Consider the following 20,817-nt stretch of genomic DNA (forward strand, 5'->3'; position numbering starts at 1 on the left):
TAATTGATATTCGACTTTGGGCATCCCAGCTGATGATTCAATTCATTGGTGTTTTGGGGGAAGCCCTGGTTGCAAGTTTCCACTTGTTTCCTATCCATCACTTCCCAGTCTTCAGCCAAGAAAGGGATCAAAATGACTTCTGGATGAATCTGTCTATAGTAAAGTTAGGAGTGGTGATGGAGGGAGTATAAAGAGAGTTCCAAATTGGAGGAAAAAGTCAACAAATCCGCAAATAATTATGGTGAGAGTAGTTATTCCCTAATAAGCCAAGAATGCATGTTGGGTTTCATAACTGGGCTAACTTTAGGGTTATGGGTTTGCCTACAGGAACCATCTTATCAGCCCTGTTACATAAAATAAGTTTGACAAACCTAGCCTGCGTCCACTCCAAATCGCATAGGCTCTTTTTACTATACTCCATACTGCAGCTAGCTTTACATAATAAGTATGTACTTTGCATGCAGTATGCATACAATAGTGCCCTTATGTTATTATACGCATCGCAGGGTGCTCTCGGAGGCTTAGTCAATGTGACAATAGGATTTTGGGTCAGAACAGCCATAATATATACATACTGAATTTGACATCATGTGTTGGGACACTCTTAATATCAAAGAAGTATTGGTATTGGAACGCAGGGCAAGTTTTTATCAGCACTTAGTCAAGTCTACTTGTATCCAAGAATGTTCGCCACCTGAAACACACTGTTGACACCCTTAACAAATCTCACTCGTCTTAAAGCCGTGAAATCTGACTGTCCGTAAGAATGGATCTAGTAAAAGCCCTGGGGTCAGTTACACAGCAACAGTCAAGAGTGTGGGAATGTGAAAGCTTTCCGCAAACAAAGTCGAGGATAGCCCTCAACTCTCACTCTCCAAGGCCTTGCAGCAATAATCACAGCCAGTAAAATCGGATTTCATCACAACGATCCATGTGAACTGAAAACATGCCAGTCTTGTCTGAATGATCAGCCTCTGTTTGTACTTGCATCCAGTTCTCCTAAACTATTGAATAATAAGGAGAAGAAAAACTGTTGTAGAGCACACAAATCCTGCCTCTAAGCTTCATGTGTCTAGCTTTTGTTGATACTGTGCCATCCAGATGTATTTAACTCTTAATACAGACATTTGTTTTTGAATTAACTGCTGAGGGAAAGGCTTGTTGGAGTTGTTGCAGATCTAATTAGATGAGTAAATACCAACGTATCATTCTATTGACTGTGTAAACAGTTGGATTCTGTGGTGAGGCTCTGTGCATCACATGGATCCCCTGCAAAAATGGAAAGCACTTTTTAAAATCCTTATGATACAATAATGTTTCTACAGTTTCTTGCCCCGAGGACTGTTGTGTCAAGGCAAGACTCAGCTCTAACATTGTCCCTAAATGACACTGCCCCAAAAACAAAGGAAAACTAATAAAAAGCACAATCTATTGCTCTTTTCTTTCCTTCTTTCCGTATCACAGCTTTCGTACTGATCATCAAGGTCACCCACACATTTCACCACGCTGCTCCCGCTGAATACCAAATCACCTGTCAGTTTGAAACAGTGTGTGCAGCATGAAACAGTCGGATACCCCAAACGTATTGAAATGTGCCATGGAGCGGGGTTTGAAAGTTTATTTTAGCTCCCACTTATTGTAATAAAACTCCTACACAACTGATTTGCAGTTTTCAAGAAATTATTCAAATTGGATTTTCTTGAGATGGAATACATTCTAATCTACTGAGGACTTCAACATATTATTTGTTTATATTGAGGTTTAATTGTGAGGGTCTCCTACATGTTATTTGTTTGTTATCATAGTTCATAGCCCATTAAACATAGGGGAACAATTTTAGTCCTGGATATCGGCCACGTCGCTTGAGGACCAAGAAGCAGATGTTTCTTATTGTCAGTATCTCATCGACAAGGACAGACTCAGACCGAGATAGAAGGTAGGGTGGAGAAGCAGTGGTCTTCTCTTGGAAGGGAAATAAGAGCCCCAAGTCAACAACCCCTTTCAAACCAACCTACTGATGTAGGTTAAACCTGTGTGTGGCTGAGCAACATGTGTCATTTGACCCGACCTTACAACCATCCGCCTGCCCTTTTAAGATGTAAAGATGGTTCGGACACTGATGTTTTAAGACATAATAAACTTACATATTACAAAAAAACAGCTCAAGACAAGATAAAGACAGAGACACCATGTGGGTAAAATAGACTAAAGGGATAACCAGTTCAAAACATGAGACTATTGGCGTTTCTCCAGAGTACCAGCTATACTTTACTCTACTAACCTTTGTCTGATGAACAACATGATGTATTTTTTTTCAGCACACACACATACACACACATATTGTGGACAGGTAGTGGAATGTGAGGAGATGTTCACTGTTTTTGACACAAAGGGATTTTGACAGCAAGCATTCTCTAGAATCACCGACTCCACCTTTAATATTATACAGTTTGACAGCTCCACAAACTTAAGCTGGAAGATGGTAATAAAGTGACAACTGATTGAAGACTGTAATAAATATTGTTGCACCTCTCACACAAGTGTTTGCCGTATAAGCGAGCGCACCCTAATTGGTCAAACTGTGCTTTCTCAATTTTGAACTATTTCAAGTTTCTATTCTCGCTTTCTCCTGAAAAACTAGCAGTTTCAATTATATTCTTACAACCTTTGTATACTAAGCATGAAGTAAATACTAGAAACATATCTCAGTATAAAATTAAACAGTTCAACAGCTTCAAAAAAGGACAGCAATATATTATAATAATCTTCATTTAGATACATTAAGTTTGCAGCAGACAGGATTATTTTCTCTCGGTGTACCTAATAAAGTGACAGTGAGTGTACAAGCGACATTGTAAGAGCTCTATTACAGCAACTTTCTACTGAGCATGGCAAAATCGGAACAAAGCATTTTAGCACCCCCAAAGTCACAATTACCAATGAACTACCTAGAAACATCTGTCACTCGTGAGACCGCAGGAACATCTGGATTTAGCTGCAGTTAATGCACGGGAGGGATAGTAAGTTGACTTCACATCGGTTCTTCTTGCATTTGGTGGATAAAGCCTTGACTACAAGAGTACAAAAAAACGACTATTTAGTTCCGAAATAGCACCTTCAACTTTACCTTGTACGCTTTGTCAAGAATAAATAAAATCCACTTCTTGTAAAAGTTTGTGGTCTTCGGATAATGTTGAACTCCTCGCACTTTTGCGGCTTTGAAGAGTTCGTGCAGGTTGTTTTAAGCAGAAAAACGAACACAGACACCGAACTAGGTGGTGTTGCCTCAATGACAGCTGGAAAACAAAAAGCACACTATTTGTTCAGGCTCAGTTAACTTCTCTCGTGTCACTTCACAAGCTCCACATCAACACAAGTGCGCTAAGTTGAGCTAGCGTTAGCGACGCTACCTCAGCTAGCCGACGAGCTATCCGTTAGCATGCTAATGCTAGGCCCACTTTAACTGGAAAACTACTGCGATATTCCCCTTTGTTTTGATCCTGCACTTTGTGTAATAGTGTGCTGTGTTTACCTCAGAGGCGGTGAGATGGAAAAAAGACAAAAGTCTCCTTTTTTGGTCGTGTATCCAAACCGAGATATCCCTTTGAGCTTGATGAATTCTAACGATTCCCACCGGCAGCGAACACAACAGCAGCTAGCACGTTAGCATGAGCAGCTAACTAGCCTTCACCAGCCAAGTTCGTGTTAATGTTCGCTGGTTGAGTAAAACGTCACTGATGTAGGGACATATGATGGACCTCCAAGTATTACAAGAGGGGGGCAGACACATCCGCTGGCAGCAATGAGCGTGTCAGTTTATCAGAGGTTTGTCCGTTCAGCCTCTTTAGCAGCCGCCAGGTTAGTTCGTCTCTGCCACCGACTAGAGAGAATGGCTGTCGCAGCATGATGACGGACCGGTTTTGTTTGTTGGTTGGCGCTCGAATGTGATGCAATAAAAACACTCCCCGGATGACTTCCATGTGAGAAAATTAAAGTAATATTTTTATTTTTACATTTAAACTATAATATCTGTAACACAACTAATGAAATTGTTCAGGTAATTGAGTAAATGTATTATTATTACTATTGTTTTATTGTTTTAAAGTTCAATACATTGTATTATACGTAAACTACATCTTGCCTATAGTTGTTCTTGTGTATATATAATTTGTCATTAATAATGAATGTATAGCAATTTTCCCTTTGGGATAAATAAAGTACACTATATGTCTATCTATCTTTCAATCTATCTATTCACCATAAATGATAAATCCTCTTAGATAATTAATTGTGTTTAAAAGTAGTATAGCTTCTACCAAATTAGACAAACCATTTGTAATTGCTTTACAAACAGTGGTAATATATACAGATGTTTTTGTTTTTGTTTTTGTTTTTAAACACCCAGATTTAATATTTTCCTCGCTATGTTAATGAGGGCAAAAACTGAATCTGAATTAAATGTTATAGTTGCATTTTCTTTCCCTCTTTTCTTTACTATGTTGATTAATCAATAAGGTTTTGAAAAAGAAGAAAAAACATGCGAGGGGAGACAATCCAAATGTGCATGGTGTGCATGAAAACCTAGAGCAGCTCTTTCCAGCATATTGAGCCTGATTTATTCACAGGCGAAGAAAAAAAATCCAAGTCATCCTGGATTCATTTTGTTCTGCTCCTGCTGCTTCTTACCCCTGCAGTGCCAGCCATGGTTAGCTTTGGCTCATGGTCATTTTCATGCCCCCGTATCTGGGTCCTCCAGGGAGCGCCTGCAGCCCTGAGATATCACCAAATATGTGATCCAAAGAAGTGTGGAGCTGAGACTGGCATCTGGTCAATGAGGATTGAAAAGCAGACCCTGGAAACAAAGGACGGCTGTAAATATCCTCACTTGGCAACTAAATATTCTTAGTAGCTGTGTTCTTTGTTGGAAATTGCTCCTGTAAGTGAGAATAGAATCTGAACTGACGGTTTTTCATTGGTGTCATCTCTTTATAGGTGCTGTGTTAGTCATGCTGTCAGTGTTACTTGATAATATTAATAACAAAAGATACATGGCTACAGTGTTGTAGCCATGTGTTCATGATGTTGGTAGTATGGAGATTATCTCTCAATGTTTTCACAAACACACACATCCATAGATAAAAGACCTGAAATCCATAGAAAAGTGTTCATTTTCAAAATGTTCCTTTATAAATGTAGTTTTGTTAGGCTATAGTTTGTATGCATATACAGTTGTATATGCCAGAGTTGCCCTACACGATTGTCTGAAACAGAGGTTTTGGCATTTGACATCTTAAAATAAATAAAGTTTTCTTGGTTGAATCATTTGATGAATGTTCTGTGAACCAAAGAGGTACCTATCCATTATTACACAGAAATCCATAAAAATGTATAATGTTGTATAAATAATGTGTGAAATAGCAGTGTTATGTTACCCCTCAATATTATTATACATCAAATCCCTAGACTGGATGGAATAAATGCTGTTTTGAAAGAGATTTTTTTCCCCACCATTCCCACAGGAGTTACATTCTCATTAGGGAAATAGTTCAATGGTTACTATATATTTACTTATGTATGTATGATGAGCCCAGAGTCTCACCTTTTAAACATCTCATAATGTGTAAGGTTAATTTACAAAATGTAAACTATATGCTCCAGATGAGCAGATATCCTGAAAAATTATGTGATGTCACTGGTAGCCCCAGGCCTGGTTCATGAGAAGTTTTTATCGAACGTTTTCCAAATGGTGCAAGGAGCAATGTTTCATAAGAGGCAGTGGAAAAGTTTCACACGGTATGAAATGATTGCTTATCACTACTTGACAAAGGACCAAAACTCAAAACAAATGTGAACTAAGTCTCCGCTAATCACACACACACACACACACACACACACACACACACACACACACACACACACACACACACACACACACACACACACACACACACAGATGAGATTATTCCCTTGTGTTTTCCGCTCAAAGATTGCCCAAGAATGAGTGAATGCGCCTGTTGCGACAGATGGACGATACTCTGTAACATCACAGCTCTTGAAGTCAAACAAACATGGCTGTGAAATGGAGCTGATAGAGTGTGACAGGCAGCAACAGTGCCTGCTGGGTAGACACTGGCTCTGTCTACTATGTGTGGTAAATTCAAAGAGACGGGTCACTGCAAATATGATGTTGTTGTGAATGTTTTTCCTCTGGGGGATTACATTGCATTTTCTGTTCACTGTGACGGACAGGCCTTTAATCACAATTCAAAACAAACTCATCCTCACTTTATGGCATTCAATACTCCAAACCCTGGTGTGAGAAAACTTGGTCAAGTTGTAGGCCAAGTCATCTGAAAACAAAGAAAGTCTTATGCTAATATGCTCAGATTCATTAGTCAACACTTCACCTGACGGTGTTTTTGGTGAGAAGCATCGCTGTTTTATTTACATGTAAACCAGTTTTGCCAGAATTTGACCTAGTGTGAACAATGCTGTTTGCAAGCAACACTTGGCCAGAAACCCTACACCTGGGGCCTATTGCATAAAAGTGGTATTAAGATATCCAGGATGATTGATAAAGCCAGCCTTGACAAAGTTTAGCCTGGGCACTTTGGATTAGTCAGTTGCATAAATGCCAATCCAGGATGTAAAGGGGCCGCTTTGTCAAGCCAGGTGTAAGTCATTCTGTTAAGTGCCAGCCCACAGCTTTCAGAAGTAGACCCAGAGATCGAACACAGATTTACTGATGTAAAAATGTAAAAGACGGCCCATTTTCCCACAATGCCTTGCTAGTTTAAACCGTAAATCAGGGGGCAGTTCATTTTATACAGGGGATGTCATCTCTGCCAACTAATCTTGATGTCCCTGCATTGTTTTATGATAAAATAGTTGACAGTGAGCAGTCTGCAGGTGCATTTAAAAAATAGAATATCATGGAAAGTCCATTAAAAAAGTTAAACTTTCATTACACAAAGTGAAATATGTCAGGCCTTCTTTTTGGATGATTGATTGATTGATCATGGAATAAAAAATCCAGTATCTCAAAATATTAGAATATTGCATACAACCAACCAGAAATGTTGACCTTCTGAAAAGTATGTTTATTCTAGATTAATTTCACTTAATGTGTAATGAATCTAGAACATATTTAAGTTTCACTTTTTTAATTAAATTACAGAAAAAAGGAAACTTTCATTGATATTTAATTTTGTTTTAGATGCACCTCGATATAGTTATAAGTACAAAGTGAATTTATTTGACCCACATTTGCAACGTCATCTACCATCGATAATCAATTGTATAAATATAGCCCGCAATATGAACAGACTATTACATAAATTATTATAATTTATATAATTTCATCTTAATGTAATTATAATTAAGTTAATTATAAATGGTTCAGGTTAAATAATAAAAAAGAAGAACTATTTAACTAAATGACAATGCAGTCTTTTATATGGTACTTTAAAACAGGTTATTGAAACTTAAGCATTACACAGAAGATCATGGAATAACTGTTAAACACCTTCAGATCGGAGTGACAGCTGACTGAGCCAGTCAGGCAACAGAATAAGTTTATCCTTTACGTTTAGCCTGGTCGGGACCAGGCTAAACGTAAAGGATAAATCTCCAGGGTAACTTATGTCCCTCCGCTTTTATGCAACCGGATCATGGCTAACGCAAGCCAGGATAACCGAAAAATCCTAGGTTAATCCCTTATCCTAGTTTTATGCAATAGGCCCCTGGTGCTGTAGAGGAAGTAAATAGAAGTGTAGATATATCGTCGTGTTTGTATTTTCTCTATGTGGTAATATTGAGGTTGTATTTCAGAGAATAAGAAAAGTTACAAATGACTTGATGAAACCCAAGGTTGAAACTTACATTTTCTTCTTTATCAAATAATCTGCAGATTGTTATTTTATTGATTAATCAACCAATTGTTAGATTAATAAAATGTCACAATCATAGACAGATATTCAGTTTATTGTCACAAGACAAAGACAGGCAGACACCCCTTCTATATGAGAAGCTGGAACATGGAATTGTTACAGTCATACGTTAATCTTCTGTCCATCCACTAATGAATCAACTGTCAATCCGGTGTTTAAGGAACTATTAAAATCAGTGTTGATAAGAGCTCATTTGAAAATGTAGAGGGCAACAAATTAAAAAGATGTAATTACTGCAGGTAAAACAAATTCCAGTCAAACATCACAAAGACATAAGTAAAAACCCAAATTGTGTAAAAGAAAAAAAATGTCAGTAACATCCATAATAACTGATAGAAGTCTCTTTTAAGGAGGGATTTAAAAGATGATACTGATTCAATACTGACTTACTTCTGACAGGTCGTTTCTCTGCCTTGGGGCTCTAACTGAAGGAACTCTGCTCCTTCTTTAGTTTTAAGTCGGACTTCGGAACAGACAGAAAACCTCAAAGATCTGAAGCTGTACGCTTATAAAGATTATACGATGAGAACGCCTTTAGTAGCCTTAAACTAGTTCCCCGGTGACTTAGAATTGCTTTTTGATACGGTTAATGGGACATCAGAGAAGAAAATCAATGCTGCTAAGGTTGGGGTGTCCTGACTTTAGGCCTTAATGTCAGTCAAGCTCCAAAAAAGTGCTGGATTTTATGATGCAGTATAATCTTCGGGAGACTCCCTGATGCACATAAACATCCCACGCCTTTCAAACTCCATGTCTCCAGGGTTTCTGTCTCCAGGCTAATGTGAAGAAAACCTGGGTGGTGTCAAGTCAGAAACTTTTATCAGACTTGGCCGAGCTACTTAAGAGCCACAGAAGACATTTAACAACTCTTTTCACAGGCTCAGTTGACTAGCAAACACACGTTGACATGTGAAATTTGGCATAGTGCCTCTTTAAAGATAATTTAAAGTCTATAACAATTGATTCTACACCTTGCTGTGAGGCTAAGAAAGGTGAAATTAGGACACACACAGCTGTGGTGAAAAGCTTCTCGGAAGAGTTTTGAACAGTCTGTACCCTGTAAGTAACTTTACTGGTTAAGACACGTAGGGAGGCTGTTGCAATAAGAGTTGTTCTGTTTTCTAAAACTTTAGATAGACCTTATTTTTAAGGTGATGCCAACATGATTGGACAAGCCTTCAGGTATAATGCTTCAAACTTAAGATACTCCCATATAAGAAGTCCAGACTCGATATACCTGTGCAGTTTTTCTTAAGGCGTCGGATGTTGAGTTTGAAAATGTCATCGTGTATAGTCAGCAGCGTCTGCCCGGCCCAGACAGCGGTGACTGTGCATAGAGTGTGTGTGCGCGCTGACACACACAGGACCGCTGTCTGGAAATCTAATGAGAGTGAAAAGGAGGAGAAATTAGAGCAAGATGAGACTTATTTGCTCATTTGTATTCATTGGTTTGTGTGGATTGTCCAACCTTTGCTCCCTCACCCAGCCATTCCTCTGCTGCTGTGGATGCCATCACAAGCACAGAGCTGAATGGGCAGAGCGGAGCAGACTCACCAGTGGATTTACAGCAGCATGTTTGAATCACAACACATTTAGGACACTCTAAAGCCTGCGGTTTTCTATTTAATGTTTTGTCAAACTGATGTTTACTATCATTACAGCAATTTCACAGAAACAGGGATATGGCATCAAATATTGTTATTGTATCTAAACGCTTTGAAGAGGGCTTTGTGCCGAAATTCGTCAGAATTGATTTATTTTGATGTGAGTCTAATTCAATTCCAGTATTTTCTCCTCCTTAAGTGGGGAACCTGAGATGTGCGACCCTGTCTTTACTTTTTGGAACATGCCTTTTGGATTTTGGTTTAGCACTCGACCAAGGATCTCCATTGTTGAAGTGCAACCTCCTTTATTTCAACTCATTGTTATTGTTTGTTTAATATACATGAGCTTGAGGATGGGTCCCATTGATCCAACAGCAGCTTAAAGTGGCCCATATGGTTTAGACTGGCCAAGTTCCCAGCGTGCCCATAAATGTTCAGACATCATAATTATATCAAGGGCTTTTTATTCAAAAATTCATGAGCAACACAATACTACAGCCTTATATGAAATATTTACAGAAGGCATTCCTTGAAAATAATATTCTTTTGAGTACTGTATTCTCATATTTACAATGCAAAATACTCACTGACACATTTGGAAAGTTGCTCCCACATTTAGATCAGTGTCATTACTGCTTATTATTATTATTATTATTATTATTATTATTATTATTATTATTATTAATTCATACACTTTCAAGACAAAACTGGAAATATAACATTAGAGCAGAATCTGTATATGAACAATATCTGTAATAATATTTCCCCTTTTTGATAAGGGAAATATCCTCATGAAATAAACATGAGTGTATCTATCTCCCCCATTATATCCTGCGCCTGCAGGGAGTCCCATAGTGTAATACTACAAAGAGGTTTAGAGCTGAGGAGAGGCCATCAGCAGAAACAATGAGCATTCATATCTATGAGGGGTGGAGAAAAGTATCACCTTAATGCGGCGCGAGAAGACAATCAACAGTATGATTTTGCATGAAAAGTGTTTTTCTTTTTTAGGCTTTAACTTAATACTTTTTAAAACGCTGTGCATTTCCCTGGATTGGCTGTTCAACAATAACAAAAACAGATGATGAAAAAACAATTCATGAAGGGCACAACACTGTTTTGTTACATATAGCCATCCACTGAAGACTTTCTTGCTTATTATTTTACCGATAAAAAAAAATCATATTTGTCCTTTAAGTTCTGTGACATAATTTCTTGGCAGTCAAATTGGTCCCTGTGCTCAGAAATGTTGCTGGAAGGTCAGAAAAGTCCAAGTTGCAATCCAGAAATCCAAGCAGGGCATTGTTGACCGTGTGTCCGTGCACACTGAGAGAGCGTCCTTTGTTAACCTGCAGTCAGGAAATGAGGGGAGAGAGAGGTGACAATAATGTCAGAGAGACTACAATAGACAGAGGTCATTCCTCTATAACTCTGGTGTAGTGATGGAATTCACATTCACATATTCAGGGAATAGTTACACTGCACCTAAAGCAGTGTATAGAACATCGGGATATTAAATGACAGTCGCTTTTGGTATAGTTGTTATCCAAAGGTATATTTCCACCACCACAACCACATTCCTTCTGTACAACTATCTAGTGAATCAGTGGTTTTGTCTAAATGTTAACTAACAAAATAAGAATCAACATGTAAATATCTTAAGAAATATATGGAGTGCTGATATGAAAACAAGCAGACATTACTTCACAAATGTGCATACTACACTTTGCTCTGTGGCGATGCAGCAGAGACAGAGGGAAGACATAATGTGGCAATGTGTTAACAGACGTCTGTGAAGCTGAAACAACCTGTTCAACGGCAAAATACTAATCACAACAAAGCAACTCCTATAGTCCCAAACTCTTTGCCTCGCTTTCACTATGGAGGCGCACTTAGAGGTGTATAAGTCCGTACTATCCAAGAGAGAGCTTGTCTGATGCTTTGTGGACCTCAAACAACTACAGGAAAGAAGAGAGAGAATCTAGGTTTGATTCTGATTGGTTCAAAGTCAGTGTAAGGTCAGGAACAGAGAGAGTTCTGGGTAAACTCCTCGCTAGTCACCGTAGGTCATATTCTTCAGTCAATTCCACTTTCAGGCCAGTTCATACATAGCCTCACTACTGTCGTCATCAGCCGCCACACAAATAATAAGGTGTTGGTCAGACTGCGTCAAGGAAGAATCTCCTCCGACCACAAGCTCCAACAACAAACCTAACCTCAACAGAACCTACACTTAAGGACATAGATACAAGATAATGTGTAAGGTTCACTCATGGTACCAGACCCAAGGAGAATTAACTCTATACTTCCGCTCGGAACTTTTAGCGTCTTTAAGCCCATTGTTGTTTTGTTTTTTATGGCCTGTTACTTTAAGAGCAGACGGCCAAAGAGGCAACGATCGGTCAACAAGTTTCCCTCAAGAGTTTGTGGAGACCAAAACAGAGAGTTGATATTGGACATGCATTCATCAGGTGGTCAGAAGCTCAAATCCTGATCAATAACAATGTTGTTTTGTGTCCCCTGGGTGTATGAAGAGAGAAACTGTTTCCTTAACTGTTCACAAACAACAACTTTATAAGGCGATACCTTATCAATGTATAAACAAAACATGTCAATTTAGGCAGCTTTAAGAAGCCTAGAGTTTGTGCACTTTTTTTCAATAAACTTACTGTCCTTTAACTTTCACCTCAATTAGTGTTGAAAACAATTCTAAACACCTCCATTAAACCGCTTTTCTTTTCCGACTATGTGCACAATAGGGTTCAACTTCTTCCAGTGCAAAGTAACTTGCCTGGTTTGAAGTCTCTTTTAACAACATTGTAAATGCCCTTTATTGTCTTTAATTTGACCCATTATTGTCCCTGAGTTGCTGAGGAATTTCACAGGTCCGACAGACAGACAGGGTGCAGCTGATACAAGAGATGGCATCACATTGTGCAACGCCAGCAACAGCAGCAGTAACATTACATCCACTTCTGTTTTTCGGACTTTCTTGTGTAACCCAATGTGTACAGAGTGCCGCTTTGTTGAATGAAAGTTCCCCCTGACACTTGCACAGCTTTGGAAACAAAATCCAATGAAAAAGCCTGGTGTAAACCAAACAGCGTTGGTCAACAGTTCTCGTAGTGGACCTTGACCTCGCCTTTCCCAGCCCTTCCAGTAAGGAGACCATCCCGGGGTTAAGTTGCGCCACACTCCCATGCATGCCTGTTGTAATCACTAACAGATGTTGGTAGTGTTTGTGCTTTCAAACAGTACCATATGTAATGATGAAAGGGTCACAGTTCATCAGACACAGGCAGCTATGCTGAAAGCAGCTGGTGCATCAAAACAAACAGGCTGGCAGAAAGAATATTGTGTAACCTCAGTCGATCTGTGTTGTGTTGGCATTATTGTGTATCAATCTGTGTGGAATGGGTCGGTTCTAATGCATCAATGTGTGCAAATAAATATTTACATACTTTTTTGTGAGTGTTTTACAATGAGGTGGTTCTATAAATAGTAGTTTGTATTGTACCCACATGAATGTTGCTTGTTTTGATATCTTAAAACAATATTTTAGATTTGAGTAATTAAAAAAAGCACTTTCCAGGCATTATTATTATTATTATTATTATTATTATTATTATTATTATTATTATTATTATTATTATTATTATTATTATTATTATGTGACGCACATTGGCACATTTTTATTTACAAAGCCTTGACCGGGAAGCTTCCTCGTTATTTAACAGAAATGCTGCAAATTTCAGATGGGCTTTATCAGACCCGCTCCACTGACATGCTTATGCTCAATGTCCCACAAGCCCGGTCTGAGCTGGGAAAGACAGCTTTTAGCTTCAGTGCCCCTGACTCCTGGAACAACTAACAGCAACAAATTAAACTAAATACCTTCATATCCTTTAACCAATTTAAACAAACTATCTTAAATCTGCCAAATTCTACCTGTAACTGTTTTAATTAGGCTATATTGTACTTTCACCCATTTAATTTTAATTGCTGCCACTCTTCACCACTGTGTAAATGTTTCAATTGTTTTTCTATTCACCTGTTGTTGTGTATTCGATGTATTTGCATTGAATATTGTTTATGTATTGTTGTTTTTCCTTTGAATTTGTTTGAACTCGACGTCATTGTCATTGTAAATGAGGGTCACCCCTCAATTGGTCTCTCGAGGATAAATAAAAGTTAAATGAAAAATATAATTAAAAAGCGAGCCTTTTTATGAGGTTATAAGAATAGCTCTCTGATCATGAGCAATACATGACAAGGGACTAAATAGAATCTGTATGTGTTCTTAAACTGGACATACATTTAATAAGTATGCTCACCATAAATAGATTTATGTGGGTTTGGAGTCCTCTGTGGTTTCACCTAGAAAAAACAAACCAATGATCGAACATGAACATGTACTTATTTATATATCCTATACAGATAGATATACAGTACTTCCACAATCAAGGAATAAGCTGACATATCAGCCAAGACGTTAAGCTTTCTCTCTGTGATGGTCTCGCAATATGAGCAACAGTGACCTCTGCTGGATAAACTCCCTAACTACGGTAATCTTACGGTTAGAAATGTTTCCTTTTTTCCACTTTTAGATGGTTTATTTTGAGCTTCATCTCAAAATAATCAGACACAAAGGATCACATTTAAATCGTTATTAAATAGAACAACAGGGCATTCTAGACAACAATAACTATAATAGAGTTCGAACACACTTCACTGTAAAAACTCCCAACTCACAATACCGAGAAAAGAAAACAAACAAATGAATACATTAAAATAATTCATAAAACCAAAATGGTGAATGTGTAAACAAATGTTAAAAGTACTGAAACACAATTGTTCTAAAAATAGTATGTTTTCTTATTAAGTAAAAAGTTCCAAAACAAAATAAGATTCTGTAATTATTTTTTTTTTTTTAATTGTCATATCTGAGAAGCAGAATCCATGAAACTTTTTGTGCTGTTTTTTTGTTTGCGTGTTTAAAAGTTTTTCATACGTTAAGTCAACACTTGACTTGTAAAGTGACTTTTAAACTTGTAAACTGATTTTATTTTGTACTTTTATGCATATAGGCATAACAATATAGCTTCAAATAGTTGTAATGGAGTAACATTTTATTACTATAAATACAATATTGCCCTCCGAAATGTATTGGACTAGAATTAGGAAAATGTTGAGAAATTAAAATGCTTAAGTAGTATTCAAATTTTAACAAAAAAACATTAATTGTTCTTAGCTACATCACAACACTGACTTTATACTTCAGCTATACGTACCATCCTTTTTCATCCAGTTGAGCTCGTCCATTTCTAGCTCCAGCACAGAAGGCACGTCCTCTTCAAACATGGGCCTGGAAACACAAGTGTTTAAAAATGTATTAACACACACAGAGACACATAGACACACAGACACACATACAGACACACACACATGCACGTGCACCCACACAAACACTCACACACACACACACACACACACACACACACACACACACACACACACACACACACACAGAAAGTCAGACAGACAAACAGACAGACAGACAGACAGCCAGACAGACAGACAGACAGACAGACAGACAGACAGACAGACAGACAGACAGACAGACAGACAGACAGACGGACAAGTCTGCAACTTTATTAAGTATTTTGGTTAACTCTAGCGATCAAGAAGTAAATATGATGTTTGAGATGTTGTAAGTAGCAGAGAACATACCACTAAAGAAGTATATAACATCTATGACTCATGGTAACTCTATGTTACTTTAAGTAACTCTTACATATGAAACCAGAACTTCCTTTGCACAGCAGTCATGTTTTAAAACAGGAAATACAAGTCCCACCAAAGATTGATCATCTTTAAGATTGAGATTCTCAACTCTTTAAAAATCAAACATTTAGCATAGTTACCAGAAGTCCTTCAAATTACCAGCGGTACAAATAAATAGTTCAATTCTGATTACTTACATTGGCACCTTTTCTGTAGGGGACCCCAAAAATGGATCGTCTGCTCCTAGTTCTATAAGAGGAGAACAGTCATCAGACATCTTTATCATGATAAGATACAGCATTACCGTGATAGAATATCATTAACTTTAACCAAAGCTAAATACCGTAAGTTCAGTTATCCATTATAGTTATATTAATACACAAGGATTGGTGAGCAGCTAATGTATTTTTTTTTCAAAACAATATTAATAATACAAAGAGGGTGTTCTAGAATTATTCTCAAGTTTTGAGATAAACAATATGACATTTTTATGGCATTAGTGAAACATTTGACCTTCAAAAGTCTAAATGATAAATCGAACTAAAGACTTATGCCACTATAATTTACTTTTAGTTCTAATTTCTGTCTTTCAAGGCTTTTTATATAAAAATATACAGCTGAATATACAGCTCTGGAAAAAATTAAGCGACCAGACGTAATTTTTCTTAAATCTTCATCTCTACATTAATTAATGGAAATGCTCTTAATGACAATATTTTTGGGGGGAATTTGATAGAAATGTTGCCAGTAGTGTGTATTATAAAACCAAACTGTTCATTCTACTCAAACATATGGCTATAAATAGTAAAACAAGAGACACTGAACATTTGGAGTGGTCTCTTAATTTTTTTTCCGGAGCTGTATATATTCAGCCACATTGAAAATCTCACTGGCCACTAAAAATGTATATATTTTTTTTGTGATTAGGATAAACTGCTCTTTTAAAGTCTGCACTCTTGTGGTGTACATACCTTGAATTTTCGCTTTATTGCTCCACTTGCGGTTGATGCAAATCCCAATAACTATCAAGCCGATGATGAGGACGACCAGCACCACGGGGATGAGGATGATCATAGCACTGAAACCCTCCTCATCTTCTATCTCCTCTTTTGGGTCTGAGCCTGAGCCAGACTCTTCTCCCATATCTGCAGGAGTCAGTCATGTTCAGTCAGTCGTGTTATTCGTCACTTAATGAAATACATGTATCCTGCAGCAAAACTGCTCTGTTACTAAGTCTTATGATTAATACAAGTACAAAAGTGTGTTCTGCATTTACAGAGAGACATGTCAGAAACTGTGCTGCAAGGCCAGGTGGTGGTTGTGACATACCAGTAGGGTCAGCAGTGGAGGTGATCTCTCCTGGACCTAGTATGGTGTTTTCAACCGAAAACAACAAAAGTTAAATTATTTTACTGAAATGTTTTTAGTGAGTTAGTGGCTAGTATATTAACTTTTTTTTTTGTTATGGACTGACCTGGGTCTAGGATCTCCTCTGTGGGGACCGTGACTGGGGGTTCAGTGGCAGCTCCATCTTCAGGTTCAACAAACACAAACGGCAGAATTTCAAGTTCTATTAAACATTTTGCAGATTATTCGAAGCAGTTAGGTGAAAAAATTAAATAACAACAGCCAACTTCTCAAAAACCAATAAGAATATAATTTTTTTTAAATTAATTAATTAAAAAAAATTAAACGTTGGGGCTGACTTTTTGAAGGTCAAGTAGCATTAACAACAAGTCTCAAGGCACTTATTTTTCCCACCTTTTATAAAGACTGAAAACATTTTTTTTTTTAAAGAAACAAAATTTGGTGTAACATTAAAAAACAGACATTGCCCACGACAACAACTTACTATGCTACATTAAAGTTATGTTGCGCTACATTAGGATACATAAAACCAGCTTCTGGACAAAGTAAAAAAACTTTTTTCAGACCAAAAACCTCCGGGGCTTGGCTCAAAACTACCTGAGCTGGATAGATATAGGTCCTACATCCACGCTTATATCAGCTGTGTAAAATATTCTGCACTTCTCCACAACTTTTATTCCTGTCAGTTTGCAGTAGTATTTCGCATTGCATTTAGGCTACTTCAATATTGGAAAATATAGTTTGAAAAAAACATAAAAGAACAGAAAACAGCATCAATAAAACAAGAAGGGAATAACAATTGGCCTTAATGTGACTCATGACTTCAGTATTTCTAAAACTATGGCTTCAGCCCAGGGGATCTGTGCAGACCAGTCTCTAGCTCTTTCTCATTACTACTCTCAGAAAACTATTTTTTTTACGGACCTTGCTTTGAAAACATGCTGAAACAGGACAGGGCCTTGCTTCCTCCACACTGCTGTCTAAAATCATTGCATTGCTGTATCATCCTCCTCACCTGCGTTCAGAAACATGTAGAAATATGTCCTGTGCTCTCATACAGGATTGTATTGGAGTTAAGATACAGACACTGCCCCTTCCTGGAACAACTCACAAAAGTACCATCTCTCTCTCTCTATCTCTCTCTCTCTCTCTCTCTCTCTATCTATCTTCTGTCTGTCTGTCTGTCTGTCTGTCTGTCTCTCTCTCTCTCTCTCTCTCTCTCTCTCTCTCTCTCTCTCTTTCTCTCTCTCTCTCTCTCTCTCTCTATCTGTCTCTTCCCCCATGTTTCCTGTCAATCTCAACATCATCAAGTACTTAATCAGCCAAACCCAAAAGTAATCTTAAAAGATCTGGACAGTTGGTCTGTGTGTTTGATGCTAGATGTATTTTTATTTTTATTTTATTTCTTAGGAAACTTTTGAAATCTACTTACACGTTATAATTGTATACTTTTTGTATACTTTTACAGCATGCTACATTTCTCTTGGTGCATTAATTGTTGTAAGAATGTAATTTAATGCTGCCGCCTTGAGCAATTGTCTCTTAAAATATCTTCAGGAAGCTTTTACTTGGACAAATAAAGGAAAATTACAATGACTTTAATTGGAAAAAAGAAAACAAACTGAGAATAAAACAGGATTTTTTTTAACAAAACATTTTTTTTTTATAAAATTTTTAAAAATGTGAACGCCCCTATCCACATATTCTTGAACACATAATCTAATATTAATGTAGTGTGTTTTGTGGTTCATTTCTCACCTGCAGGCTCCGTCCCTTCATCATCCTCTGGTGGAGGGTCACCTAAGTCCCCTTCCTCTGTCTCGGTTTCTGGATCAGTGTCATCTTCCTCTTGGCATTTCACTGCAATTCAACAACTCTCATTACTTCATATCATGGCACGGCAATGTCATTGAAAAGGGATACAGTGGACTTTCAGTTAGCCAACTCTGGAGAACGCATGTTTTCAAAGTTGCTTTTTGTCAAAATCGATCAAAATCTCCTCAAGATCCCCTACCTGTCCGTACTGTGTGCGCGCTGAAGAAAAAACCTGTGTTTATACACAGCCTAAACTCTGTAAATAGGCAAGTTGCTAGCTACGGTGGGCCCCCTCTGTATACAAACCCTTTGTTTACATTCCCGTTTATAGAGTATGGCTGATATAAACATCATATGTTTTTTTTTTGGAGACATCGTTGGGAGGTATTCCCTAATTTTTTCAAGAAATGTTTTGACAACAAGGCAAAAGCATTGTAGGCGAAAAAAACATGTGCAGCATTTCTATCAGAGGTGAAAGAGGACAGTTACCCGGCATACGTCGGCCTGGTTTCTAAAACATCTGCAGCTGAGCAGAATAACTGACAGAAAACCGAGAACCGAAAACATCCATTTTCATGATGACAAAGCCGCTGTTACAGGAATTTAAAAAAGGATTTCAAAATTCACCAATTGGACGGCGATGAGTAGGTGGTGATTTTCGACATGTTGAGCAATGTGTTCCCCGCAGAGTTTTGTCATGTCTTGCTCAAGAAAAGACACAAGATTTTAAACTAAAGAAGAATGTCAAAAATGTAAAATAGAGTATGATGTGTAGGCTATACTGTACAATTTAAACCAGCAAATACTGGTTTTAGCTTTATAAAACTTAGAGAACAGTTTAATTTGAATTGCACATGGCAATACGTTTCTTAACATGGCGTAGCGTTGACAAAGGTGGATTGAAGTATAATTCATTCAACCGTTATTTATACGCGAGATATCATTGAGTGTGGTGACCCTCATTTCCAATGATTTTCAGTTAATAATTAGGGCAGGAGTTAAAAATGTGAGTACTTTGGTTCCCCGAGCCTTGTTATGAGCTCATTGTGGTGTGGTGAAATTAACCATAAAAAAGGCTAAAGTTCTGAAACTTGGACTGTATCTTCAACACACACTCTTAACCGTCAGTTAGGAAGTTACACTAGCAGTCACCAAGTCAGAAGAGTAGAATACAGCACAAAAGAGAAAGCAGGCAAGGAGAAGGGAGAAGTGAGAGTGCGGTTGTGTCTTAAATCAGAGAGTAAAAAAAGGTTAACGCCCGGTCCTACCTGTCCTGGTTAGGCTCGTCAGCAGCAGCAGCAGCAGCAGCAGCAGAAAGGGGCTCTTCACCCGGGGTCCACTCATGTTACCGGGCCAAGCAGCAGACATAGTGCCATTGTGTGCCCACTTCCTCCTCTTCTGTCACAGCATCAACACTTCCTGATCTGACTTAACATGTAAAATGGAAGGAAAAGAAAAAAATCACCCGCTCACAAAACACACATACACACATACACACACCCTCACAGTCAGACTCACTCAGATAACTCACTCGGATGTGATGCAATGGACTGTGTGTGCTTGTTGACACAAGTCTGACGGCTTCTCAGCTGCAGCACAATCACATTCTTGCCGTTGAGGTATGCAGGCCTACAGAGCAAAGGGGGAAAGCTGAACAAACTGTTAGGGGCAGGGGGGAAAAAACATAATTAATTCGGATCTCAAGCAGGACTGGCCATCTGGTCTGGTATCTCTTGAGAAAGTGGTGATATGTATGTCTGCTTCTTTAAATAACTACCAAAGGCTGTACATGTATCTTAACAGTTGTTTGTTGCTGATCAGTTCCATGAAACGAGAACTGGCAGGAGCATAAAAGAGTCACAATATTCTGAACATGAATTGGAAGGTCATGCCTTTATGATTATCTATGGGCGGAGGCTTTTGGCCTACTTTGAGAGGCCTCTCCTCTTCATCTAACAGCACAATAATGGTGGTAGCTGCACCATGATTAATCTAAATACTGGTGGTCATTTTCTCAGGCGGTTGGGACATATTTGGTGATTCTGGCATTAGAAAATCTGTTTAAATGTCAAAGTAACCCAGGACACCCAGGCTCTTTGTGAGAACAAGAATGATTTTCTCTTCAAATACATCTTCAATATTAAAACTAAATACCGCCTGACATTTATATGCCTCTGCGAGCATAAAGTATAATCAGTTCATCTTTGAGTCAGAGTCGACATTTGTGCAAAGTTTGAGGAAAATCCCTCACAGCACTTTTGAGATATTTTGTTCACAATACGTGAGGTCATAGAGAC

At 38.0% G+C, this 20,817-nt stretch overlaps 2 protein-coding genes across 2 annotated transcripts in view; both read right to left on the minus strand.

Moving 5' to 3' along the window:
• The window catches only part of fbxw7 (F-box and WD repeat domain containing 7), a 107,482-nt gene extending 103,607 nt beyond the window's left edge, over positions 1-3,875 (minus strand). Inside the window, exon 1 of the mRNA XM_080030212.1 lies at positions 3,533-3,875. The gene's annotated coding sequence lies outside the window, so the exon portion shown is untranslated. The remainder of the gene's footprint in view (positions 1-3,532) is intronic.
• Positions 3,876-10,003: 6,128 nt separating this feature from the next.
• Positions 10,004-20,026, minus strand: tmem154 (transmembrane protein 154). The gene is made up of 9 exons (XM_080030030.1): positions 19,789-20,026; positions 18,464-18,565; positions 16,812-16,868; positions 16,667-16,702; positions 16,309-16,482; positions 15,535-15,586; positions 14,845-14,918; positions 13,888-13,930; positions 10,004-10,902 (listed from the first exon to the last, which is right to left on the minus strand). The coding sequence occupies exons 1-8, from the start codon at positions 19,886-19,888 to the stop codon at positions 13,899-13,901; spliced, it is 627 nt and encodes a 208-aa protein (XP_079886156.1). The 5' UTR covers positions 19,889-20,026; the 3' UTR covers positions 10,004-10,902; positions 13,888-13,898.
• Positions 20,027-20,817: the final 791 nt, after the last annotated feature.

This window comes from Ammodytes marinus (genome assembly GCF_949987685.1).
Source record: "Ammodytes marinus genome assembly, chromosome: 6".
NCBI classification, from domain to species: domain Eukaryota; kingdom Metazoa; phylum Chordata; class Actinopteri; order Uranoscopiformes; family Ammodytidae; genus Ammodytes; species Ammodytes marinus.